General features: G+C 40.5%; 1 protein-coding gene across 1 annotated transcript; it reads left to right on the plus strand.

Moving 5' to 3' along the window:
- Nucleotides 1–3: 3 nt before the first annotated feature.
- Nucleotides 4–27,947, plus strand: edc4 (enhancer of mRNA decapping 4). Its single transcript, XM_027161225.2, has 29 exons — nt 4–235; nt 2,012–2,168; nt 3,790–3,901; nt 4,036–4,135; nt 5,258–5,444; nt 5,693–5,840; nt 5,934–6,038; nt 7,381–7,490; nt 9,259–9,342; nt 9,474–9,569; nt 9,866–9,965; nt 10,249–10,429; nt 10,605–10,671; nt 10,826–10,923; nt 11,110–11,300; nt 11,483–11,559; nt 12,375–12,507; nt 13,956–14,419; nt 14,636–14,737; nt 14,988–15,131; nt 15,238–15,271; nt 15,407–15,587; nt 19,070–19,225; nt 19,417–19,532; nt 19,768–19,933; nt 20,430–20,616; nt 21,463–21,682; nt 22,199–22,362; nt 25,769–27,947. The coding sequence occupies exons 1-29, from the start codon at nt 79–81 to the stop codon at nt 25,950–25,952; spliced, it is 4,221 nt and encodes a 1,406-aa protein (XP_027017026.1). The 5' UTR covers nt 4–78; the 3' UTR covers nt 25,953–27,947.
- The last annotated feature ends 43 nt before the right edge of the window (nt 27,948–27,990 follow it).

Consider the following 27,990-nt stretch of genomic DNA (forward strand, 5'->3'; position numbering starts at 1 on the left):
ACTAACAAACCGGCTCTTGGTGGTGGGAAGGAAAAAACGGCGCACCAGCGGAAGTCAACACAGTTGTAAGATTTTCGTATGTGCGAGCACAAGACAAAACAAGCGGTAATTTGTCACTTCGCAACGTTTCGGCCCCTTTCAGACCTTATGGCTTCCAGTTCCAACATAGATATAGAAGGGGCGACTCAGCACCTGAGAGATATCTTAAAACTGGATCGACCCACTAACTCCACCGGTAAGTTACCGGGACTTGTAGCAGGTTAGCAGGCTGCAGTTAGCGCGCTAGGCCGCAGCAGTGCGCTGGCGACATGTCGAGCCTTACACGGGCTTTTATTTTGACTTGTGCTACATGATGGTTTACGTTGTTAAGTAAATAGATTGCATAGTTAATAAAGAAATGTTCTACTCTGCGTCGTGTTCATAGCTGAATAACAGAAGGAATAGTTGAATAATGAAGGACAACAAACTGACGTCTGCTAGCACACGAAGCTAAACACTGAACTAGCCACATACGTTTACTGGTTTGTTCCTTTGAGCCAATATTCTGAGGTCATGAATGTTCATGTTGGCCGACATAATAAGCTGATATTCTGTTCTGCTATTTAATATGACGATTATGATCATTAGAATTATGTTTATTACGAGACCAAACATTTTTAAACGCTTCTTTTCTTAGAGCTCTTAAGATACATGAACACACTACATATCTATCTATCTATCTATCTATCCATCCATCCATCCATCTATCTATCTCCATCAATCTAATCTCTCTTTCTCTATTTGGCTATTTCTCTCTGTCTGTCTGTCTGTCTATCGCTTTCTCTTTCTTTTATCTATCTATCTATCTATCTCCATCTCTTCTCTTTCTCTGTCTGTCTGTCTGTCTGTCTATCTATCTCCATCTCTCTGTTTAGCTATCTCCTCAGTATCAGCACTCTGTCTAACCAATTCTACAAATATTGGCACCCTATCAATCGATTTGTTTAATGCTACACACTGTCTGCATCCATCTTTCTATCAGTGACTATCACACTCTCCCACAGTCTCTCTACATATATATATTTAATCTGTCTTCCCCTTTCTAAAAATAACACTCTCTCTCCAGGCATCGATCTATCAGTAGCAACACCTAAAATAAGTGAAATCACACAAAAAACAAAACTAGTGTTCTGTAGGCATGTGACACATGAAAACACTCGTATCACACGATCACAACATAAACCTTTCATCACTCGGAGACCCAGAATTCAGAATTCTCCTCAATGAGCTGAGCAATGTGATATCTGTGATCTGTCACATGACTGCACTTATTATCGAAGTTACTGTACATATGATGTTACATACATGTTACATGTTATATATGGAATCACAAACCACAATAGAAACTACCTGTTGTATATAGCTGTGTGTTTGCTTTATGATAAACCGAATAATTAACAGTATATGAAGATGCTGATCGTTCTGCTGGCAAGAAAAATGAAAGTTTCATGCTCCATTTGTCATGTTTCTAATAACCTAAATATGTTAAATACGCACATATTTGTCATATGCTAATGAGGTTTCGTCTAATGAAATAAATTAGAATATTAATAAAACCAGAATGTACTCTTCTGTTAGGTTAATATTTCTGAGAAAGAACTTGACAGAACTTTAAAATCAAGAGAATAAACCTCAACATGCTGTATGTGGAGGTTTATTCTCTTGATTAAAAAATTCATACGCTTCTACATAGTGACGGGACTAATGCAATTTTCACTTCAACCAAAAAACTGTAGTAGTAATCATTCAGGTTTTTAAGCACATATAACTTGTTTAGACATACGAGTGCCTCTTTTCTTTCCCTGCCTGGCAAAACTTTTGCTATATTTGACTCTGGAAGACTGCACTTTATTTGGTTATGTGCTGTTTTGTAAATTAGCTGCCAAGAGATAGGTATTAACTGATATATATGTGTGCTGTATGTATTCAACTGGAATCATGGTCCCCCCCCCCCCCCCCCTATTTTTCCCAGAGAACACTGCAGGTGAGAGCCAGCGGAAGACCTCGTGTAATGGAGAGCTAAACGGCCTGCTGGGGACTGACCTTATTGGAGCAGGAGTTCTAAGCGCTGTGATGGATCCATCAACTCACAGCTCTGACAACATAAACATGGCAGATACTCAGACAATGTAAGGGTTCATTTCACTAGTTGCTGGAAACAGTGATGTAATCTGACTTGCCGGTCTTAATCTGACTACAATAAAAACAAAATAAACAATGCTTTAGACATAGCAGAATGCTCTTTCACTATCAAACTGGTGCTTTTTCCTTTTGAGATGGAGGGGGTGCTTGTGTGTGAGACGGAGGGGGTGCGTGTGTGTGTGAGAGGGAGTGGGTGCGTGTGTGAGAGGGAGTGGGTGCGTGTGTGAGAGGGAGTGGGTGCGTGTGTGAGAGGGAGTGGGTGCGTGTGTGAGAGGGAGTGGGTGGGCGTGTGTGAGAGGGAGTGGGTGCGTGTGTGAGAGGGAGTGGGTGCGTGTGTGAGAGGGAGTGGGTGCTTGTGTGAGAGGGAGTGGGTGCTTGTGTGAGAGGGAGTGGGTGCGTGTGTGAGAGGGAGTGGGTGCGTGTGTGAGAGGGAGTGGGTGCTTGTGTGAGAGGGAGTGGGTGCTTGTGTGAGAGGGAGTGGGTGCTTGTGTGAGAGGGAGTGGGTGCTTGTGTGAGAGGGAGTGGGTGCGTGTGTGAGAGGGAGTGGGTGCGTGTGTGAGAGGGAGTGGGTGCGTGTGTGAGAGGGAGTGGGTGCGTGTGTGAGAGGGAGTGGGTGCGTGTGTGAGAGGGAGTGGGTGCGTGTGTGAGAGGGAGTGGGTGCGTGTGTGTGAGAGGGAGTGGGTGGGCGTGTGTGAGAGGGAGTGGGTGGGCGTGTGTGAGAGGGAGTGGGTGGGCGTGTGTGAGAGGGAGTGGGTGGGCGTGTGTGAGAGGGAGTGGGTGGGCGTGTGTGAGAGGGAGTGGGTGGGCGTGTGTGAGAGGGAGTGGGTGGGCGTGTGTGAGAGGGAGTGGGTGGGCGTGTGTGAGAGGGAGTGGGTGGGCGTGTGTGAGAGGGAGTGGGTGGGCGTGTGTGAGAGGGAGTGGGTGGGCGTGTGTGAGAGGGAGTGGGTGGGCGTGTGTGAGAGGGAGTGGGTGGGCGTGTGTGAGAGGGAGTGGGTGGGCGTGTGTGAGAGGGAGTGGGTGGGCGTGTGTGAGAGGGTGTGGGTGGGCGTGTGTGAGAGGGAGTGGGTGGGCGTGTGTGAGAGGGAGTGGGTGGGCGTGTGTGAGAGGGAGTGGGTGGGCGTGTGTGAGAGGGAGAGGGTGGGCGTGTGAGAGAGGGAGGGTGGGCGTGTGTGAGAGAGGGAGGGTGGGCGTGTGTGAGAGTGGGAGGGTGGGCGTGTGTGAGAGAGGGAGGGTGGGCGTGTGTGAGAGAGGGAGGGTGGGCGTGCGTGTGGGTGGGTGAGAGAGGGAGGGTGGGCGTGCGTGTGGGTTAGAGAGGGAGGGTGTGTGTGTGAGATGGAGGGAGGGTGGGCATGCGTGTGAGATGGAGGGAGGGTGGGCGTGCGTGTGAGATGGAGGGAGGGTGTGTGTGTGAGAGGGAGGGGGTGGGTGTGAGAGGGTGTGTGTAAGGGGGTGTGTGTGAGGCTGCGTGGGTGTGTGTGTGTGTGTGAGATGGAGGGGGTGGGTGTGGGAGGGTGAGAGGGTGTGTGTAAGGGGGTGTGTGCGTGTGTGTGAGACCACCTGCGTTTGTGTATGTTAAATTGGAATGTATTTGTCTGCTTTTCTCTGTAGTTCCCTGACTGGAGACGACTGCTCTACCTGTATTCCCATCACAGCAAGCAATGTAGTAATTGTTGCCAGCCAAGACTCCAGTATTGACAGTAAAGCTCGTGGGAGTAATAAGGTCAGTTTGTTGTTACATGTTGCCTATGTATGTATTATGTTTTAATTATGTAATTATGAATTATGTATAATATTATTATGTACTAGTTTATAGGTGTGATGTAGAGTATTTGTACAGATGTGTTTCTTTTACAGGTTAAAATCCAGCCAGTGGCAAAATATGACTGGGAACACAAATACTACTATGGCAACCTAATAGCAGTGTCTAATGCGTACTTGGCGTATGCCATTCGAGGTAAGCGTGCACAAATTGTGAGTTGATGTCTTGATGTTGATTATTTTTTTGGTGTTTGAACTGTTATGCAGCAGATGATTGACATGAAAGTAATCAAAGATCAATTCACAGTCGGTTCAGTTTGTGGTTAAATGCTGGGACTGAGGGGGAAAAAATCTTTCTTTTTTTTTTCTAGTAATATTTCAGAATACAACAATAACTTCCACAGAGATGATTGAAAGCAAATGGTGGATTCAGCTCGAGTGCACCCTCAAGAGTGCTCAGATACAAATGAGACTCCTTTTGTTTTTGTTAGCTGTGTGAATAATGGACTTTGGTGGAGTATTTGTTAAAGTAGCGACACAGCTGAAGAATAACAATCATGGCAGGCTAAAAACGAGACACTTTGTTTTCAGATACATCCCAAGTGACAAGCTTTTCAGTCACCACAAACACACCTCAGTACTGTGTGCAGTTTTGGGTGCAGTTGAACAGGCTGCACACTCACTTGGCATTAATCCAAGTGTTTTAGCTCTACAGACCTGTATGACAATATTCCTGATAGTCCCCAGGATCTCTCGACACAACCCCCTTATTCCCCAGGCACAATACACAGGGCTTCCAGATAACCCGTAGAAGAACGAATCTCCCAAGTATTTCTCCAAAATGGAGAAGTGAGACACCAAGAAATCAATATAAACTGTCAAATTGCTTGAATCATTAGTCTGCTTTAGGTAAACATTCGGCTGGATAAAGCATCGTCGATTAAAGAGCAAAGTAATGCATTAACATAAACTGTGTAGAGACCCACAATAAAGTACTTCGCTGTGGTGGTGAAATGGCTTTTTGCATGTATAACAGTATCATCAAATTTCACAACTCGTTTTGTTAGTTTATGCTCGATATGTTATTTTATATCCAACCACACATTTTTGTCTAGTTTAAAAAATTGCATTGTATTTATATCATTAATTTGGTATTCATAGTAATATATATGAAGAATAAAGTGTTCATAAATTACATGGGTTTTAGGGGAAAATCCATGTAAATCAAACATGATTAAAACCATGTCTTGTATAGTAGTTTTCATTGGCTTGTGGTGTTTCGCCACCAGCAAGGTGATTACGACTCGTCTGATCCTAGGTGCCAGTAATCAGTATATGATCCGGGTCCTGCGATTGGGCTCGACGGAGCGCACACTGCTTAAGGGTTTCACCGGAGCTGTCACAGACCTGGCCTTCGCCCATCTTGACTCCACCCTGTTGGGTTGCGTGGATGAAGCCGGCAACATGTTCATCTGGCAGCTCACCAGCCAAAACAGCAAAATCCAGTATCTTGCTCTAGCAGCAGTTGTTATTCCTGACTATTTGCAGCCTAGACTAGATAAACTAGATGCAGTAGAAGAAAGTCTATCTCCTGCCTTTAATACCTTTTTATAAAAAGTTATAGAAGCAAAGTCCACAGCAGTTGCAAGTTATATCTAATGTAAAGCAGTCATAGCACGTGTGTGTGTGTGTGTGTGTGTGTGTGAACAAAGGTCCTGTTACTGTCCTGTTGCCCCTTAACCATGTCTCTTAGAGATGAAGTGATTGTGCACATTCGGAGACCTGATGACACACCGCTGAACTCAAGCCGTAGACTCATCTGGTGCCCCTTCATTCCTGAGGACAATGAGGAGAACCCAGAGGACTGCTGCCAGACAATAGCATTGCTGCATGAAGATAGAGTGGGCATCACACCCTGAATCTAAAATTCATGATTTCTGCTGTTGCTCTGCCTCTTGACTAACTGTATCTTCCTCTCTTGCCCTGAATGATAGGCTGAGGTTTGGGACCTTGACATCCTACGCTCTAGCAACACCACATGGCCTGTGGATGCTACAGAGATTAAAGAGGGCTTCATCGCCATTAAAGGACACACAGCGGTAAGCCGTAATCCTCGCTTTAGTGTTTTGCCTCTATAATAGATCATGGGCCAGAGGCAGGCAGTGCACAATTCACAATATACACCATTATGCAGATCTGTCACAGATATTGTGTAATTGACTAACTGCATTAATTTGACCTGATGAAGGCTATGTTTTCACAATCTTATGTTTCTATGTAAATATGCATAACTAGTTCAAATATACATTAAATATATATTAATGTGTTTTTATTGTAATGGACATTTTGGAATGGATTGAGGTTGAAATTTGTCTTGTATAGTTTAAGTTAATATATGTTTATTTGTAAATAGAAAATCTTTACATTTTCCTTGTTTAGAAAGGTTTATGTTCACTGAAATATTTCCTAATTAAATGTAAATGTTAAAATTGTGACAGGTCTACTTGTATGTGTGACTTCTTAGGCATTTAACATAACACTGCAAGACAAAGTGATTTTATTGGCAAATGAATTAAATGAACGATTACTGAATTTGCATTTTTACTTAATTTTGATGGTGCTTTAAAGGAGATGAATGTTTTATTACAGAAAAATAAATGGAGTAGGTCAGTGTCTCTACTGGAGCCCATAACCTAGTCTTTTACCTAAAATGTTCATGCTGATATTTATTGATATTTTTTGACGTTTGAGATGACTCTGAAATGGATTCAGCCAGCGCACTCGGGAAAGTGACCGCAGGGCTCAGAGGACATGCAGTCAGGCATGAAAGACTAATCCATAGACATAATTCATAATAAAACACAGTAGAACCCTCATGAAACCTTTTTCCTTTTGGGTCAAAAAAAGTTAAAAACCAGACAGGAAATCAAGATGTTTCTTCCATGTAACAGAAAAGCAGAGTGTTCCTTAAATCCAGTCTGGTGTTTTAGAGCTCTTTTGTGTTGTGGTCACAAATTTGATGATAAAAAATATTGTGGGTTATTATTGTTGTAATTGTATAGTTTTGTCACTTCTGGGGCATTAACACTGACAGCTGGTCCTGCGTTTATTATCTAGGATGTCCTCTGGACCTGTGACCATCCTCTACAGTTGTTAGGGTTGTCTTGTTAAAAGCTCTTGTTAAACTCTTTTCTGTTTCCTGTATTTAGCTACTTCACTGAACTACAGTAAAGTGTGTGTAGCTCCAGCAGGGTTTGTGGTGTGCCTGTTTAACCAATTCAAGTAACTCTAACATGCTGTCACTCTGATTTCCTGTTTTAAAAGGATGTACTGTATAAAAACATACAAAATCAGTTTTCTGCTCTCCAGCCATTTCATGGGAGCACCAAGCTACAAGGCAGAAGAATGATTTTAGTAATGTGTTGTTTTGTTTTTGAACAGCGTATCAGTGAGGGAGCTCTGTCTCCAGACGGCACCGTTCTCGCCACAGCCAGTCACGACGGCTATGTCAAATTCTGGCAGATTTACATTGAAGGGCTGGACCAGCCAAGGTATGTGTCATACAGGTGCATATCGATAAATTAGAATGCTGTGGAAAAGTTCATTTATTTCAGTACTTTAACTCTCATAGTGAAACTCGTGTATTGAAATGTGAAATTCAGTACACACAGACTGAAGTAGTTTAAGTCTTTGGTTCTTTCAATTGTGATCATTTTGGCTCACATTTAACAAAAACCCACCAATTCTTCATAAGACCAATTTAAAAAAATTATTTTTAATGAATTGTTGGCTTTCTGGAAAGTATGTTCATTTACTGTATGTGTACTCAATACATAGTAGGGGCTCCTTTTGCTTTACTTTACTCTTTTTGCTCCTTTTGCTTTTACAATTTGGTGTGGCATGGAGGTGATCAGTCTGTGGCACTTCTGAGGTGGTATGGAAGCCCAGGTTTCTTTGACAGTGGCCTTCAGCTCATCTGCATTTTTTTGGTCTCTTTTTATCTCACTTTCCTCTTGACAATACGCCATAGATTCTCTATGGGGTTCAGGTCTGATGAGTTTGCTGGCCAGTCAATGGTCATTTAACCACCTTTTGGTGCTTTTGGTAGTGTGTGCAGGTGCCAAATCCTGCTGGAAAATGAAATTAGCATCTTTAAAAAGCTGGTTAGCAGAAGCATGAAGTGCTTTTAAAATTTCTTGGTAAACCTGTGCAGTGACTTTGGTTTTCAAAAAACACAGTGGACCAACACTAGCAGATGCATTGCACCCCAAATCATCACAGACTGTGGAAAATTAACACTGGACTTCAAGCAACTTGGGCTATGAGCTTCTCCACCTTCCTCCAGACTTTAGGACCTTGGTTTCCAAATGAAATACAAAACTTGCTCTCATTTGAAAAGCGGACCACTTTGGACTACTGGCTAACAGTCCAGTTGTTGTTCTCTGTAGCCCAGCTAAGACGCCTCTGACATTTTCTGTGGTTCAGGAGTGACTTCACAAGAGGAATACGGCAACTGTAGCCAAATTCCTTCACACGTCTGTGTGTGGTGGCTCTTGATGCCTTGACCCCAGCCTCACTCCGTTCCTTGTGAAGTTCACCCAAATTCAATTTTGCTTGACAAGTCTCTCAAGGCTCTTTTTCTTTCACACTTTTTCCTTCCACTCTACTTTCTATTAACATGGAATACTCACTTTGTGAACAGCCAGGTTCTGTGGCAATGAATGTTTGTGGCTTACCCTCCTTGTGAAGGGTGTCGATGATTGCCTTCTGGACAACCGTCAGATCTTCCCCATGATTGTGTAGCCTAGAGAACCAAATTGAGGGACCATTTTGATGTCTCAGGAAACCTTTGCAGCTGTTTTGAGTTGATTAGCTGATTGGCATGTCACCATATTCAAATTTTTTGAGATGGTGAATTGGTGAGTTTTTGTTAAATGTGAGCCAATATCACCACAATTAAAAGAACCAAAGACTTCAATTTCAGTCTGTGTGTACTGGATTTATATAATACACTAATACACTATACTAAGTTTCACTATGTGAGTTGAATTACTGAAATAAATGAACTTTTCCACGACATTATAATTTATTGAGATGCACCTGTATCTCAGGTATTTTGGGATGTTGTCTTGGCTGGAAAATTGCTTAACTTATTGCAGTGGTAATTGTGTTCTGTGTCTTCAAATCAGGAGTAGCTTTAAGTACTCTCTTTGTAGTTTTCTCATGCTTTTGGTACGGTTATTTCCCCTCCGGTTCTAAAACACGACACCTTACTTTTCAGTCTCTTATGATTTCAAATAAACTGCTTTTAACCTGCAGATGTCTTCATGAGTGGCAGCCACATAACGGAAGGCCTCTCTCCTGCCTGCTCTTCTGTGACAACCATAAGAAGCAGGACCCAGAGTGAGTGACCGTGCAGAATTTCTGAGTTCTTTTCCTTGTGGTTTGTTGAAGCAGGAATTATGATTGTGACTAAACTCACACTCTTATTGTGGGTTTACAGTTTCTAACTATTTCTCTTTTGTGCTCTGTAGAGTTCCGTTCTGGAGATTCTTAATCACGGGAGCAGATCAGAACCAGGAACTGAAGATGTGGTGCACGGTATCATGGACCTGTCTACAGACTATTAAGTGTGTTCTTTTCCTATAAACCAAGTGTTCAATATAATAAACTCATTGTATATCATAAACCATGTATATAACATTTGGAAGTGTGGGTCCTATTGAGGTACAAATCCTTTGCGCTTTTGTACCAGTGAAGTACATAATATGCTTAAAAACATGTTTCTTATCAATTTAAAGTTTTGTGCACAAACACCATGGGAATTTGAATATTAAACCTCATTGCCAGCACTAGCAGCCCAAGAGCCAACTCTATTCTTATTCCATGAATATTCCCCCTAGCCCTATTATGTTGTGCTTTGCAGGTTTAACCCTGACCCAGTTAACTCGAGTGTTCTGCCCAGTCTGAAAGCCAGTCTGGACCTATCTGCTGAGTGCCTTATCCTAACAGATGTGCAGAGGAAGGTCTGACCTTGTCCTAATCCGTTATTCACACACTTCTGCAAAAACATTAAGCAAAATTAAATGTCAATGTTAAAAAAAAAAGTATGTACTAGATGCATTTGTAAAATACTGATAAAAGCTCTTGAAATAGCTGGCATAGGTTTCGATGTTTTGTTTGTTAATGTTTTGAGTGTTTGTGTAGCAGGCAGATGTTTTGATTCTTTTAAATGTTAGATTAGATTTAGGTGAGAATAAGCTGGGACCTGTTTGCAAGGTCAGCTATCTGACTGGGTATGTTGTGCAGGTTCTGTATGTGATGGAGCTACTTCAAGATCAGGAAAAGGGCCATGCAAGCTTTATGGCTGTCTCAGAGTTCTTACTCACACACCCTGTGCTAAGTTTTGGTGTCCAGGATGTCAGTCATGCTCGCTTGCGCCACACCGAAGTCCTCCCTCCAGATGAGGAGAGTGAAAGCATGACCACAGGTAAGCTCCGTTTTATTAAGTGTGTCTGTTTGTGTGTGAATATATGTGTGTGGAAAAAAATTATATATATGTGTGTGTGTGTGTGTATATATGAAGAAAAAAGAAAAGCAACTAGTATTTAATGCTGCAGATTTCTTTGTGTACTATTTTGCTAACATATTTCTGTTCCTCACAGAGGGAAGCCAGGGACCTTTGGAGTCAAAATCAGGAATCCAGATCAAGCTTTACTGTGTGCATACAAAGTAAGCTGATTAGATTAACCATTATTTCTACAGAAATCCATTCAAATGATAACATTTTTGCTCTGGCCCAGAGCTTTGGCATGTGTTCATAGATATTAAATACATACTGAGTTATGAAATGTTTATTGTACTTTGTCTGGTTTCGATTCTACAGATCCCTTCAGGATGTGCAGATCTGGTTCCAACCCAATCAGGGTGCTGCTGCTGCCTCCCTGTTTTTGCCTACGTGTTCTGGCCCTCCGGACGGCTTTGGTATGACTGCATATTAAGGGACACACTATTACTTTTCCCCTGGATCTAAACACTAATCTGACCTCTAATACCTGAGTGGAGCGCAGTTGCATGATTTTCTGCTCAGCATATGTGTGGTTGTTCAAATCTGCTTGTCTACTATGTGCATGAGGCATACACTCTGATTTCTGCATTTATGTACTCCAGGCTTTGCAGACCCTCTGACTGATTTGAGCATGGAGATGTTGAGCTCAGATAAGGAATCTGGTGCAAGTGATTCACAGACCGACCTGTGTAAGATCCCCTCTCTCCCGGCTCCAGCTGACTTCTTGAGCCCCTCCGGCTCGACCATGCCCAAACTCATGACCCCGGATGCCTTCATGACACCCAGTGCATCTGTAAGCTTCTTATTCACTAGCTTTGGACTTTTTATTGTGCCATAGCCTAACATGTTTTTTCTGCAGAGAAGTTCATTCAAATGATCACAACATTTTACATGGACTGTTCGTGTCAATCAGACTAATGGTAATAATGTTGTTGGTCTGCACCAACAACATTATTTGTATGTGTTTCTCTTCAGGTCCCAGCCTCCCCTGGCAGCAGTGCTAGCAGTTTGACTATAGTAACAGCCATGAGCAGCTCTGACAGCGGTCCAAGGTTAGTCCCCAGACCTTACAGTCACAAAGGTTACATCTGTTCAGGAAGTGCTTTAAACAGTGCTAATTCAGTTTACGGCACATGCAGGTTTTATACGTGTTATTATTTACACAAGGCACCATGGATATCGACTGAAATGCTGTTCAGCCTGAAAACTGCATCGGTTGTAAGGTTTTGCCACCCTTAAGAGCATAACCAATCTGACTTGGTGATTTTATAAACCATCCACAAACTGTATGTTTGGGTTTATTTCAAGCACTGTTCTAAAATTTACAAATATAAATCATGGATTTAAAATAAATTATTCAAATGTGGTATAGCCCACACACACATCAGCAAGTTTTTTAAACCAAATTTGAATAATGTATTTTACTCAAACCACGTCATGATGCTCGTTAGCTAGCTTGCTACTACTGGTTATTTTGATATCTAAAAAAATAATCATTTTAACAATGTTTTATGTATATACCTCCAGAGACCTGAGGTGAGCTAATATTTAAAAACCTGAGGGGAAAAGGTTGCTTTTAAAGGCATGAAGTTTTGTTTATACACCATATTCATTTATGTCTGTTAGGAAGTTTTCTTGGTGTTTGGTCACATGATTCATTTAGTACCATTTGCACACACCCATTGCAGACGATACAATACTGCATGTTAAGTCAGACTGTCTGTGCTGTGTAGGGTCAGTCCACAGTCTTACAAGCTGAGGAGCCTCAGAACTAATATTTGTCAGATTTCTGCTTTTGGTCACTTATTCTGTGTTGTGTATGTTAGCTGAGTTAATATTTAGCTTTGTGCCTGTGCTGCTGTTGTAGGGCTGCAGAGGACCTCACCCAGAGCCCTAAGCTGTGTACAGATGCAGCCAGTAGCAGCTTAAACCTCAGTGCCAGCACTAGCAGCCCAAGAGCCAATTCTATTCTCATTTCAGGCCTGGGAGAGAACATCCAGGTACAACCATACCACCCATCCACCCATAACCAGCGACATGCACACCAGCATACTACATATACTGATGGATTAGTGTTTGGCATGATTGTACAGTAGTTTATACCAGATTCATTTATTCTTCAACATGGGTGGACAAATGAGAACCTAATAATGTTGCGCATTGTACAAGTGAAAGCTCCAGTGTGTTTTTAGGTATTTTATGTTTTGGAAAAATAATTGATGATCACTAACATAATGCAATAGCACAGATGAGGTAGTTAGTTAAATGTTTTGGTTTAGAGCTGTGATGTTCATTTTTTGTGTGGTATATTTAGGGGAAAACAATGAAATATTCTCTAGATAGATTCACGTTCTTTTAGGTTCAGTTGTATAGGAAAAGGTAAACTGTATGCTGCATACCAGTACTGCAAATGCTGCAATAAGTTTGAATAAGCAGTACACAGGCAGTTGAACAGCATAACTCCATAAGATACAGTCTAATGTAAATAATTGTAATAACGACAGATTTCAGTGAAGTGCAAGTTCCTGCAAATAATATACAGTATGTTTTAGCCTAGTGGTTAAGGGTTGGATTACTGATCGGAGGGTCATGTGTTCGAATCCCAGGTCCATCAAGCCACTACTGCAGGGCCCCTGAGCAAGGCCCTTAACCCTCAATTGCTCAGTTGTATAAATTGAAATAAAATGTGAGTCACTCTGAATAAGGGTGTCTGCTAAATGCCAGAAATGTAAGTGTTAAGGTTTCTTGACGCTAATGTTTTGTTCGGAGGAAGATGACGGTTAATGTTTAGAAGCTGAGTTCAGCATTAGTACAGCTGAAGGGGAAAAAGAAACTCTTCAGTATTCAGTTTGTGAACAGTGCAGACTACTAATTGGAGACCTACAAACAGTTCATGGTGGATATGGGCGGTGTTATAATCCCTCTCTGTCTCTCTCTGCAATCACCTTTTTTGAAAATTCCTGTGATGTTGGGGAACTGTGTTCCAGTCTGTTGGGCAGCTTTTACTATGGATTTGCAGTGGCTGATTGCCATCCACTGTGCTGCTGTTGTACCGTACTGCGATGCAGTTATCGTTTTTACAGTTTTTATTTACTTATTTTTCTTTCTTTATCTGGTTGATGAAACTAAAAATGAATAGTCTTGACACAGAAACTGCTCTTCACAGACAGCAGGGCTAGTAATTTGTCCGCTTTTGTTAAACATTTATAGTAATAAGTGAATGAGCAATTCAGTCGACTCCGAATTTAATCAATAACTCTTCAATGAATCTAAGTGGGCGAACACACCTCCAACCCCATTTTGCCCCTCTATCCTTGCTCCATGTTAGGGCTTCTCACATCCTCTAGTCCGTTCTTTCTTTTTCCTGCGTGAAGCCTCTCGACTGTGTGCGGCGGCCTCCTACGCTCACGCTACACTTCCCCTTCCCCACCCATTCTTTCATCTGCAGGTGATGCCCTCTCCAAACCCCTCCATGTCTTTGGATCTCCAGGCCATGGAACCTGTGCTGCTGCCACAGGCATCGCCCACTAGAACTCGTTCTCCTGATGTAATCTCTTCAGCCTCCACGGCCATGTCGCAGGACATCATCCCTGAGATTGCCTCCGAGACGTTGCCAAGGGGGATGGCTGAGGCGCGCGACCCCCTCCAGGGGCTGCAGGACAGCATGGCATCAGCAGCCTCAGCGCTGCACCTGCTTTCACCTCTGGAACTAAGCGGAGGAGCATCTGGAGATACTGAGCAAAGGCTCAGCAGCACACCCTCATTGCTGGAGACCGCACTGTCACAGGAAAATGCTGTCAATGCTGTTGCATCGTCCTGCTCTGAAAGTGGTGCCAGCCGCAGTTGGCCTGCAGCACCGGATATAACACGTGAAACAAGGAACAGCCTGCGAGATAACGGCCTGGGAGAATGGTGAGTGAGGCTCTGAAATGCTGATCACTATCTGCTTTATTGTTGTTGTTTACAAGTGTGGTGGCATTTTTTTTATCCACATATAAAAAACAGTCACAAGCTTATCACTAGCATTGTATTTGGGGTTATTTTAGGTGATGAGGTCATATGACTGCTTTAGAAATACCAACAGCCATGTAAAACTTTTAATCACAATGGTTTGTGAATATGATCTAGCTCTAGAGAGGACTTGAAGGACTTGCACATGTCATCCCCCTTCCACAGACGCACCTACCACCTAACACAGAATGACAGCCAGGATGCCAGTGCAGAGCAGAGGTGTGCACTACAGCACATTTTAAGCAAGAATTTTTATATAGTATTTTTATTATTGTTTTTGTTTATTTTTTTACTTGTTCACTACAAGTTAGTTTCTCTCAGAGGAAAATAAATCACCTGACTCACATGACCTTAAATATTTCACCATTTCATCATTTCATGATCCTAATATAAATGTTCATGCAAAATAGGTTCAGTCATTTATATAATTTGTTGAGTTAAAACATCATTCATCTGCAACGATTGACAGTGATCATGATGATGAGGTGGCAAGTCTGGCATCATCTTCAGGGAACTGTGGTTCTCGAGCCTCTCACAGACTGCCAGTGAAGGACTGGAAGTCCTCACCTCGTGGCTCGCCCAAACTCAAGCGCAAGAGCAAGAAAGATGAGGGGTGAGTCATATAGCATCATTGTGTCGAGTTGTTGAAGCTGTCTGAGTTGGAAGGTTGAGCTTTTTGTGTGTGTGTGTGTGTTAACTTTATCTTTTTTCTTCACTAGTGATTCCTCACAGTCCAGGCATTTGGATAATCAGGTAGGAAAACTGTTCCTGTACATTATATAATACAAGTCTGTCCAGTAATGGACAGACTTGACCTAATGGACCATGACCTATGGTGTAACTCGTGTGGCTGTGAATTGTTTACATGTTTCTCTCTTCCTCCCGCAGATGAGCGTAGAGGTACAGGACGAGCTGCTGTTGCTACTTAGGAGCCAACAGAGGGAGCTGGATGAGCTGCGGCAGAGCCAGCAGGAGCTGTTGCAGAGGCTCACGGGCCACATGGATGCTGTCCAGAGCTCCATAATGGCCCACGTAGAGCATGTCCTGCTCACCCAGCAGGAACAGGGACGTATCCTTTTCCCAGAGGGAGCGTGTCAGAAAAGTCCATTGCTTAACAGCTTGAACCTGGTCGATAGAGCTTTTATGCAGTGCCTTGGATAAGTATTCACCCATTTCTTTCTTTTTTTATTGACCTAAAAAAAAAATACCACAATAGAATTAAACAGGATTTAGTTGGTATTATATGATATCAAATCTCCACATAGTAGGCCATTGTTTTGAAGTGAGCAGAAAAGCAGTAATTTAAGTATGTAAATTATTCTGTTCGCATTTGTTTTCCCGAGTGCTATGAAGCACCTAAATTGATTGCGGTGAAAGCAGTTGTCATCTAAATGGAGCTATCAAGAAAATGGGCTAGGTTTGTATTGGTGTGATCTGGTGTCCACATACTATGGACACGAGGGGTATCTTCAGTCTCAGTTTTTACATAAAACTATCTGCTCTTTGTTTTGTGGATCAACATTTTGGGGAATTGACTCTGATAGAATCAAAAACAGATGTGATCTTACATGAGCAATAACACTCATTCTACTATGCTGGATATGTGCATGGCTGAGATTAATTTTCAGCTCTGTTAGAGAAAGTAGTGAGGCCATGACTTCATTAAGTTCCAAAAATGATGTCAAGCAAAGTATCATTTTTCAGCTGCAGGATACAGTGGCAGAAGTATGTCATTACTGGCCCTTGTGCACACTGAGGCTCTGGGATGAATCCTCAGTGTCTGTACAAATTAAATGTAGTATTTGCATGCACACGCTACTCACCCTCATAATTATGGACGAAGGAAACTTGGGTCGAAAGGCTACAAGAATACAATGGATATGAATGGCTATACAGCTCTGTTGGCAGGTTTTATGGTTTAAAAAAAAATGAAACCAATAAATAAAGATAGGACATTTTCCATCTTCACTGTGAAGAAGTGAAGGTTTGCAATTTGCATTGCAAGGTATAAAATATAGGACAAATAGGAAAAATTAAAGTTGCAATAACCTGGTTGTGTAAGTGTACACACCCTTTTATATTACGTGTTCAGAATGAAACAACGATCAGCTGTTTCTGTAATCTTTCCTTCACATCATTGTGGATTCATCTGACTGCTTAAGCCATGCTCTGCAACGAGCTTACAAAGTGTATATAGTGTAAATTATGGATAAGAAGAGTGGCCAGTGGCCGTCATCAACAAACAGTGGCCATCATCAACAAATACAGAAAATGGAGCACCACAATGAGATCACCAAGAACAGGAAGTTTCTCCAAATTGTATAAAAGGACAAAAGAACAACTTCCCAGGGAGGCTACTAGGAGACCTACTGCAACATTAAAGAAGTTGCAGAAATATCTGACCGTTACTGATTAGTTTCTGCATATGGCAGTTTGCATATTCCTCAGTTTGCTAAGACCAGATCCAAAACCTATAATAATTCTATTGTGCAATAAAAATGGGAAAATATTAGCAGGTCCAGTTTAATAGAGGTGACGCACTCTTCCCTAAAAATTGTGTACTAAAATGAAAAGGTGCTCCAAGAAAGTAATAGTTATGGATGTGCATACCTGCACAACTAGCTTATTGAAGGTATTTTATTTTATTACATGGCTGTTTAGACTTTTTATATCCATTGTACCTAATCACAGATGGCTTGATTTCATTTTGCAAAGTGACCAGAATAACATCCCACATCAAAAAAAGAAGAAAAAAACAGGTGGCAAATAAATCAGCAAACAAGTAATTATAATGCCATTGTAAAAGTCTTCCAAATAGCAACAGTGACACAAGCTTTTTATAATGCCCATAAGCACTGAAACTAGTTATTGGAGATTTTTGTAACGAGATAATAGACAACATTGCACTTAACCTTCAATTTTTCATCATAAATTTATATAGCAGGCTTTGTTCCTCTTACCTGCAATATCAGTAGTATTTGTTATAATGAACTACTTCAATCCTACAAAGACCAGCAAGAATTCAACACTTTTAACCCAAGCACAAACTGGTACATAGCAGTCAGTAAATAATTCACAAAGGTAAAAAATAAAGACATTTTTCCACACTGTGATATTTTGTTCTAGTTGCCCTTGTTCACAGCTTTGGAACGTTACCCGAATAATTGGAAAGCCTTTACTTATTTCCAAATTGGTTTGTTCAGTTAAGATCCATTCAGTTGGTTTTCTCTTTGGTGAAATTGCTAATAAATGAAAATCAGCTAAAATAACACATGTAATGGAATGCCTTTATCCAATCAAATCAATTGGCAGATCTGGTTATACAAAGTTTATTTGGACTTCCTGTAGACTGTGAGAACAACCTGTGTTTTAAAAGTAAGTCAAGAAGCTTTTATTGTCATTCCATGTAAGCTGATGCAGTACACAGTGAAATGAAACCAGGACCACAGTGCTACATAGAACAACACAGAACTAAGGACTGAAAGTAAGTTCTAGCCACATTAAGTGAAACGTGTGTAAACAGTGCAAGATGAGACACAGTGCAGATAGACAAAATAAAACACTACAGGACAAAAAACACAAGATAGACTCTAATGATTTTCTCAGCTGTCCTCACTATCCGCTGCAGGGTCTTGCGATCCAAGATGGTGCAGTACCTGAACCAGAGTGTGATGCTCAGGATGCTGTCAATGATCCCTCTGTAAAACGTATTCAGGATGGGGGAGGGAAATACTGGGCTTTCCTCAGCCTTCACAGGAAGTAGAGATGCTGCTGGGCTTTCTTGGTAATGAAGCTACTGTAGCTAGGTGAAGTTCTCCGCCAGCTGAACACCATATCTCCACGGGGGAACGGTCAATGTTCAGCAGAGTGTGGTCGCTCTGTGCTCTGAAGTCAACAACCATCTCTTTAATAATATATGTTTGGAGCCATTGTTATTTTTCTATTCAATATTCGGTTTGGGAATCAACGTCATGTTGCACTTCATTATGAGATTCTTCTGCCATTTTGTTCGTTCTTGTATGATACAAATACATTCACACACACTGAAAGTCTTTAATTGTGCACATTATACGTATTTAATTTCCAAGGAAAAGGGGTTGTACGATATTTAAATGAGTGGTGTAATTTCTGGCTATGTGAACATCTCTTTACCTGTCGTTTCCTATGTGTTGTGTGGCCTGAAGGACTTATTTGTCTTTATATGTTTAAAAATTCTCCAGGAACAGTTTACCAAAAAAAAAAGCTGAAATGGTGCAACCAAAGCAGAATAATTCACTTCCTGAACTCATCAGATACTGCTTTACTTTAAGCCTTAGGCATTGGTACACTTGTGGCTCATTCTTTTTCAGTAATGTTCATAAAAATAATAATGATCAAAGCATAGGCTGAATTGCAGTTTTTATAAATTAAAAGATTCAGTCCGGTCTAAATTATTATACACATTCTTGCCTTGAAATTTGTGAAGGTAAATTTTTTTATGACACTAGTTAATGCCTCATTGATTTTCTGCACTGATTGTTGCTTGGACCTTGACTGGTTGCTGTGTGTCAGAAAGAACAATGGAGCGGGTGTTGGCAGAAGGACACGCACATAATCAGCAGCTCCAGGAACACCTCACGCAGCAGCTAGCTCACACTTTGGGCACCACTGTCTCAAATCGCCTAGACAAAGTGTTGCGTGAAGAGATGAAGAAAACAGTTCCTCAGAGTAAGAGTCGGATATTAACCATCAAAATGCAAAAGTCTAATCATGCCTATGCTAATGTGGGCCATTTATTTTGATATTTTTAATAGTTCTAAGCAAAGATATTTTACCCTTGTTTGTATTGAAAGCAGATCAGATATGTTGATGGTAATGAAGGATGATTGTGATGGTGTTCCTTATTCCTTGTGCTGCAGCCGTAACCAAGAGTCTGGAACCCTTGACCGGACAGATGAGTAACATTATTTCAGCCAAGCTTACTTCAGTGGAGGCCACGCTAAAGGAGAATGTCACCAAAGTTGTTAAGTCTAAGGTCAGTTGCTGAAATTCTGTGTTTTCTTGACATGAGCAGATATTACTGTTGCAGAAACCATGTTTTTACAATAGTGAAATTATAAGTGACTATATTGTGCAAGCAACATCTATTTATACCAGTGAATAAACTAGATAGAAAATAATTAAAAAAAGATAAACCATAACACAAATTATTCATTTAACACAAACAATTTCACACTTTTTCCTTCTTGTTTTTAAATTTGTTTTGGCAGAACACTACTGACGCCATTGGTCGAGCTGCAGCTGAAGCCATGCAGGGTCCCATCCAGGCAGCCTACAAAGATGCCTTCCAAAGCATTGTGCTCCCTGTGTTTGAGCGTGGCTGCCAGTCCATGTTTCAGCAGATTAATGACAGCTTTAAACAAGGAACCAACGAGTGTAAGAATCTCAGGCGCTAATCCCTTCCACTGAAAGCCATCTAACACAGGAATAACACTGCATTGGGAGTTTGCTGTGTTGCTTTTTACTTATTAACTATTTACCAAAGAGAACTCAAGTTCTTTTTCCAATTTGAGTAAGAGATTGACATTTTAACGTCGGAGTACGTTGCTAAAAGTTATGGTGCAGGAAAATTAACAGCTAGGCTTACAATAAAGTCTCAAATTTAGCACTGTACCATTTTATTGTTTGCGGTTCTTAGCTTTTGATTTAAAATGCTGTTTCTCAGTGAGCAGAGATTACAAGTAAAGTTAACATGACCCCCTTATTATTATAAGTCTGGATATAAGTAGATCAGGGAATCAAGCAGCATCTGAAATCCTCTAATCGGGAACCTTACACAAGAGGTTCTTATTCTTTGTTCTATAAATGAAGCTAGTAGTGGCATTATAACCTCAGCAGACTGCAGTGACCCAAGATGTAATCTCTCTAACAGACATTCAGCAGCTGGAGACACATGTCAAGAACAGGAAGCAGCGTGAGCAAGATGCTCGAGACCCTGTAATTGGTCAGCTGCAGCAGATGATTGATTCATTACAGACTTCCCAAGACCAGCTGGCCACCACAGTAGCAGCAAGTGTGCGCACTGAGGTTCAACACCAACTCCACCTGATTGTGGGAAAGTAAGACGCATGCGTACATAATCACTATGAAATCAGATCTCATTAAAATTCCGTTAAAGCATGATCTTAGGCATGTGCTTCCTTCCTTTCTTATGAATGTCCTGATTGACTTGATCCTTAAGGTGAAGCACAAATACCTTTATGCAGAAGCCTGTTTAAGCCTGGGTTTAATGTTAGCCAATAAAACCTGTTTGGCTTCCTCATAGTTTAGTTTTATGGATTAATGTACGTTGGTTTGAGGCACATGTCCGGATCCTTCCCTCTTAATGTTTGTACTCTGGTGGCATTCAAAACAATCCACAATAGTAGCTTGGTACTAATTTGCTTTTGCATTCAACTAGCACAGCTTTAAGTAATTACAGCATTCGCCTTATGAATAATAAAGTAGGGATTCCATCTGGAGCCATTACAGAATGTAAATCAGTGTGATTTTTATGCCATTAAACTTGCTTTGTTCTGCCAAGTACTCACACGCTGACAAGGACTGTCAGTTTGTATGTAATGTACTGAATTCATTGTTTTTAAACCAGTGTTATTTGCATCAGTTAATCATTTTTGCTAATGTCATTAGCTTTGGTTCTTTCTGTATTGTCTAGAAATCGGGCTTTCCTGTAGAACCCCAGTTTCTGACACACTTTTCACAGCTACAGTGTCTAGCACTGAATCAAAGTCACAACACCAGTTAGTGTTGTCATTATCTGTTTAAAATATACCCTTGACTGTTCTATTCTGTTCTTTAACAGTTCAAATGAGTTGTTCCAGCTTCACTAGGTGTAACCACTGTTCACCGTTACTGTTCTACCATTGTTCATCATGCTCTTCAACGCAATGCTATATTCTTTGCAGTCTGCAGGATTCGATCCTGAGCCAGGTACAGCGCATTGTAAAGGGTGAGGTGAGCCAGGCTATGAAGGAGCAGCAGGCAGTAGTCACATCCAGCATCATGCAGGCCATGCGCTCTGCGGCCAGCACGCCTGTCCCCACTGCCCACCTCGATTTCCAGGCACAGCAGGCCAGCATCCTGCAGCTGCTGCAACAGGGCCAGCTTAACGAGGCTTTCCAGCAGGTCAGGATTATGTCATGCACATTCTCACATAAACACACACACGTATACACACACTTACACTGATTTTAGCTATTTTGGTAACCATTAACCTTTTGAATTTAAGCTATTAATTTTTTTAAGATTTCTGTGAAAATGCGCTTTTATATATATAAATTGTAATATTTTTTCTGCTCGGTGTTGGACATTTTTGCTTTGACCTATTTACTTCCACTTTTGCGAAGGCTTTAGTTATTCAAATAATACATTTTATCAACCCCTACTAAATAATTAATAATTTGATTTAATAAATTAATAATAGTAAAATATGCTCTGTTTCTTCACTATATTGGTATAACCTAGTTGGTTGAATTTTTCTTCACATTTCCACATATTATAGCACCTAAGATGCTATGCAGCTTCCAGCTTATAAACAAAGCATACACACAAACTCTATTCATCAATAGTTCATTTCTGGGTTTTGTTCAGTTGTGAGAGAGAAAATGTTGAAGAGATAACAAATATGTGCTGTTTTTCCAGGCCTTGTCTGCAGCCGATCTGAACCTGGTACTGTATGTGTGTGAGACCGTCGACTCTCAGCAGGTGTTTGGTCAGACTCCCTGCCCCCTGCACCAGGCCGTACTGCTCTCACTCATCCAGCAGCTCTCCACTAACCTGGTTACACGCACCGACCTCAAGATCAGGTCAGTCTCCATATGTTCTTTTCCCTGACAGCCATGCAGGTCAGTTATTCATATGTGTAGCAACACATAACTTCCTGATATTGTGCACTGCCTTCCAGGGAACATCAATTAATTGGGTGACTCAAAAACTCTACGCTTGTATATGTAAAGCCAAAGTAACCTTTCCATTTAACGGTGATTACAACCAGATTAGATGAGATAAAGCAGTAGTTTTCCCCTTCTGCCTGGCAGTTTCATCTGGTGACGACCTTGAACTGAGCGCCACTTGGGTGCATTTCCCAGGAAGTGTTGAGCTGTTCTATGTTGTATTTGTCTGAGATCATAATGCTCTCTCCAGGCAAGCCTGGGCTAGATATATGTGCAGAGGGAGAACACCCAGGCTCACGCTAGTCTTAGCCTAATGTTCCACTCACACACTGCCAGGTCCCTTTATTGCTCTTAAAAGCTTGTGATCGCTAAGGCCACCTCTGAGTTTTACTCTCAAATGCTGCTGTGTGATATTGTCCATATGGCCATAGGCATTACATTGCCTGGCATTTTTCTCATGTACACAGTAGTGTTATTGAGGGCATTTCAGCAATGTCAGCAGACATACAGTTAGGGCTGTAGCTATCGAATATTTTAGTAATCGAGTATTCTACCGAAAATGTTATCGATTAATCATGTAATCGGTTAAAATGTATTTTTGCTTAATTAAAGAGCAATATTAAATATACAAGAGAGACGGGTCTCTTTAAAATGAAGAATTAATTGGTTTCCTTTTTTAGAAAAAATAACTTTTATTTTTTAAATGCATAGAAAATATTGTTGTATGCATTGCATACTATCACAAATAAACATTTAGATATTACTCGTTGTTTCTCTGTCTGTACTTGTACTATGAACAATGACAAAGTTGACTGAGAAGAATTAAGTACATTTAAGTGCCAAACATTCTGGGTTTTAAATTAAACCCTTTTCTGAGATGCAAAAACAAAAAAAATAATTACTTTCAAATTACTTTTTTTTTAAAGTATCAAAACTAAGGCATACATTAAAATTATTATTATTAATAATAATAATAATAATAATAATAATAATAATAATAATAATAATAATAATAATAATAATAATAATAATAATAATACAAAAATACTGCCTTTAAGTCATGCATCTTAACTTTCAGAACTAAAAGATTCTAAATCTACAGCTCAGGCATAACATAAGCCATGCATGGTTTCACACTGAGTGCTTTAAGCATATATAAATCAGAATATAAAAGTATCTCTCTCTCTCAATGTGTGTGTTTTTTTTTTTTTTTAAATATCGCACACTCTATTGTAAAAAAATATATGTATACCTAAATAATTGTGTAAGTAGAAAAAAAAAAACACAAAAAATGCATTTAGAAACAGTTGAGTTCCCCCTCCCCTTCCTCACAGTAGTTTGACCCACTGTCTGCTTTCCCAGTACATCTCACCTACTCTGTGCACACGAGTCTGGTGTGTGGCTGCGGCTCAATTAATGTTCAACTTCATTAAGTAGGGGATTTTATTAACTTTAAATAAACCGATTCTCTTTAATGTAGTTGATGCAGACTCCTTCATAAATTAGTTGCAGCAAAAATGCTGATTACCGACGTAATTTTCCATGAATCTGCTATAATAGCGATTAAAATATTACTTATCTAGTTAACGTTAGCGTGTTTGCAATAGCTTGTTGCATAGTGCACTGCAACTAACACGCCAAAGCAGTTTTGTTGTTTTTATACATAGAGCAGTTACTGTAAATTGATTATTTAATAATTGATTTTGTTACAAAACATTCGTTATTTTTATATATTTTTTCCACAATGGCAGTCATGTTTATATTTTATTGTTGTATTGATGTTGATGGCGTAACTGTAAACAACACAAACAATGCAATAAATAGTTTTGAAGAAAAATCTGCTGTCATTGAACCTGAGAAAAACTTTGAAAATAAAACAGACACAGTCTCCATGCTACAATAATAATGATAAAAGCAAAGTTTTTCACTGTGGGGACATATCTTTATAAGTACGATTAGACTATTATTTGTGTCCTCCCTTCAAAAATTGCCCATGAGAAATTTTAGATTTATTGTCCCCCCTACTGTTACATGAAATTTATGCCCGTGATCATGCGTGTTTGTATATTTAAATGTATATATTTATATAGTGTGTGTGTGTGTATAATAATATAAATGTGTATATATTTACCTGGCTCGTGTTTTAATTTATTTGTTAAAACACAATGCCCAAATTACGTAATTAATTGCAACACTGGGCAACACAAAACCCAAATAAAAACATTGACAGTGTTCTTTTGCATGTAGCATTTATACTACAGTCTATTTATTTACATCACCTCTTATATAGGAGGGTGCTGAAGAGAACCACCAAGCATCATTTAACTAACAGGAGGGGCTAAAAGCTTTTACGCCTGACCATTGCTTTTGAGTACAAGGCAGACGGGATTTTTACTGGAGCAGGTCGTTGAGATGCAGTGAGAAATCAGTAATCTGTTACAGAGAATCTGAGCTCGGCCATCTGGAAAAGGGCAGGCCATTCAACTCTGGGAGCACCTGGCATTTTTAAAATGGTTGCTTTAATGTTAATTAGTGCTTGTGAGGTAATTCGTATGACTTCTAAATAGCATGGAGCGAAAGGGTGGAGCCAACGTAGCAGAGGCGTTTAGCTTTAAAGGCAGATGGGAATTTTTTTCCCCCCATTCAGACAGCTGGCATTTTACTAATCCTTCACCGGGTTTTATCAAACGTTGGCTGTTTGGGGAGAGGGGAAAAATAAGTTCAGTCTCATATTGGCTTTTACAAAGCAGTAAGTAGTGTCTGTTCATACAACAGTTGTGCTGAGAGAGCTGCATTGTGTCTATGTGTGAGAATAAGGGCATATCAAAGATCACTGCTTCTCTAATTCAATATTAATTGCTGGAGTGCATTCACAGGGCCTCTCCAGTGTAATGCGATTAGGCTTCAAAGCAAACTAATAACGATCTGAAAAGCAGAGAGGAAAATAACATGTTGTAAATCATTGGACGTTCTCTTTGAATTTGAATTGTTGTTGCTGGGTTTAAATATTCATACAGAAGCAAATGTGCACGTAAAGACAAGCTGAAATCAAAACTGACTTGTTTTCCCTCTTGCTTGTATTTTGTCACTGTTCATGTTGTTGATAGTCAGTAACATTATTAGCAATTTAGAAGACAAAACTCTTTTCTGTAATGAACTTCTGTGTATGTAATGGATTCTGTCCTTATAAATGTTTTTACTGAGCTTATTCGACTGGAGAGAAAAATAGAAGTGTGTTGAGCTTCATGGGATGTGTGTGATGTTTTTTATAATATAACTGTGCCTCTTCCTTCTTCTGTGTGTTTGTGTGTGCGTGCAGCTATCTGGAGGATGCAGTGATGAACCTAGATCATGGCGACCCAGTCACCAGGGACCACATGAGTGCCGTGCTGTCACAAGTGCGTCAGAAGCTGTTCCAGTTCCTGCAGCAGGACCCTCACAGCTCCCTGAGCAAGCGTGCCCGCCGCCTCCTGATGATGCTGCAGGGTCTTGTTAACCACTAGCACACTCCCTCTCTGCTCTCCACTCGTCCGTCTGCAGTCTTATCGACTTTCATGCGCTCCTACCCTGCCCCTACCCCCTCCCTCACCCTTCCTGTACAGCTCTCTATGCTTTGCTTAGTAGCACAAATGATCCTCAGCGGGTTGCGTGATGGGAGATGTAGTTCAGACAGAGACACCGTAATTTGCTTTATGACAGCACTACATTTCCCATCAAGGCCTCTGAGATACAGTAGATATAGTACGTGACATTCTTGAGCCAGTTTTTGCAGTTTGGTCTTTTATTGTTTCTAGTACTAAGGAAATAGATTGCTCTGTTTCATGCTGAGACAAAAGAATTTTTGTTTTTCTTGTTTTTCTATCATTCTTGCAACGTGACACTCGGCCCCTGATGTTCTGTTAAAGAACCCGTCATTTCAAAGTCACTAATTAATGATTCTTTTCAGGAGAAGCTTCTCCATCTGAATATACCCTGCATTGAACTGCTGTACTCATAACTCATGCAATTCACACATCGTGCATCTGATTAGTCTACAAACGGTTTCTGAACGTTAACATCCATCACATTAAAGACTTAACATGCCGAAAAGGAGTGCTTAGTTTGGTTTATGTACAAGCTCTCCGACATTGCACCGAGAGTCGGTTGACTTTATAAAAGTGTAGTGCTCATGTTCGGTCTCCAGGGGGCAGGAATTTATATGGCTTCCCATCTGCCTTTATATCTGTCTGTTTATTTGCTGTTTTTTCTTTCTTTCTTTTTTCCTCCCCTCCCTGTTGAGAAGCACTGTTTCCCTCACTCAGATTTAGTTCTGCCCATTTTTGTTTGGATGTTGGGTGAACTGGCTGAAACCGGAAGCTTGGTTTAGTTCTTTTCAATTTGAAACATAACAAAAAAAAAATCTGTGATAAAACTGGGAAATAAAAGTGGTGTGACATTACACACAAATTTATTTGGTCATGTTCTCATTAGAGCAAGGAGAGAAATTTACAGAAAGTGCCTTATTAGACATGGCTAATATGCTACTGGATCCCCACCAGATGGGCCGTATAGCTTTGTGTGTGAGCGGAATTTCCACTCCTTAAACATTTATCTTTGTTTTTTGTTACTGGGGAGGGACAGAAATGCATCTGGGCAGCCAGATGGTTTACCAAATTATTTTGTTAAAAGTACCCTGAAAAAAGATTTGAACTGAAAACTCTTATATGACCGATGTGTAGATGAGACATCTAATTAGATGTAATTGTTGGGGCACATTTATGACCACACAGCAGGTGGGTTTTTTTTGTTGTTGTTGTTTTTTAAATACCGTTCAGGCCCCTCATTAGTGTTACTTGTACTCTTTAAGTGCTTAAATCACCTTAGTTAATTGTTGATTTGTTACTAAAACACTGAACATAACACAAAGCATTGGGGATTAACTAACAAGGACGTGCTAAGCTGAGAATGTTTGCATGCTGCTGAGAAGGGCCGTGTGTATATTCACTATAAGATACTTGTCAATTCCCATTAGTGTTGGGTGTCAGATATGCCTGCATTTATCTCCTCATCCCTCATTCATATGTATAGCTCCTTCACCTTTCTTTTCTTAACCCAGTGCTCTGTGGTTGTTTCGGGGTTTGTTTTTTTTGTGTACGTTTTCAGTTTAAACTAACCTTCGTCTTGTAGGCAGGTAAATGCAGTGTACAATAATCTGACAGTTTTGATGTTCTTGAGTACTGTTTGAGTCGGATACTTATCAGGGTTATGCATCAAAAACATACAGACATGAATGTCAGAACCTTGCACATAAACGATCTGTTAAACAACTTGTTTTTCCAAGTTTGCATTTAAAATCTAGCTCTTGTTTCCTTTATGACTAATATGCATCGTTTGTTAATGACGTTTTTTTTTTTTCTTGTTGATTTTCCTGGTGCTTGATTTATGTTGTATATTTTACACCAACTTCTTTTACCCTAGATGTTTTGGAATAAAAAAAGAAAATACTTTGTTCAGTTATATGTTCAGTTTGAGTGTTGTTGTTTTTTTTTCGTTTTTGTTTGT

This window comes from Tachysurus fulvidraco, chromosome 13 (genome assembly GCF_022655615.1).
Source record: "Tachysurus fulvidraco isolate hzauxx_2018 chromosome 13, HZAU_PFXX_2.0, whole genome shotgun sequence".
NCBI classification, from domain to species: Eukaryota; Metazoa; Chordata; class Actinopteri; order Siluriformes; family Bagridae; genus Tachysurus; species Tachysurus fulvidraco.

Excerpts from the sequence above, each read along its gene's own strand:
- edc4 (XM_027161225.2), top strand. The coding sequence starts at position 79 with ATGTGCGAGCACAAGACAAAACAAGCGGTAATTTGTCACTTCGCAACG. Across the intron at positions 10,672-10,825 it reads CTTTACTGTGTGCATACAAA|ATCCCTTCAGGATGTGCAGA; the intron begins GTAAGCTGATTA and ends TCGATTCTACAG. Across the intron at positions 19,533-19,767 it reads CCAAAGTTGTTAAGTCTAAG|AACACTACTGACGCCATTGG; the intron begins GTCAGTTGCTGA and ends TTGTTTTGGCAG.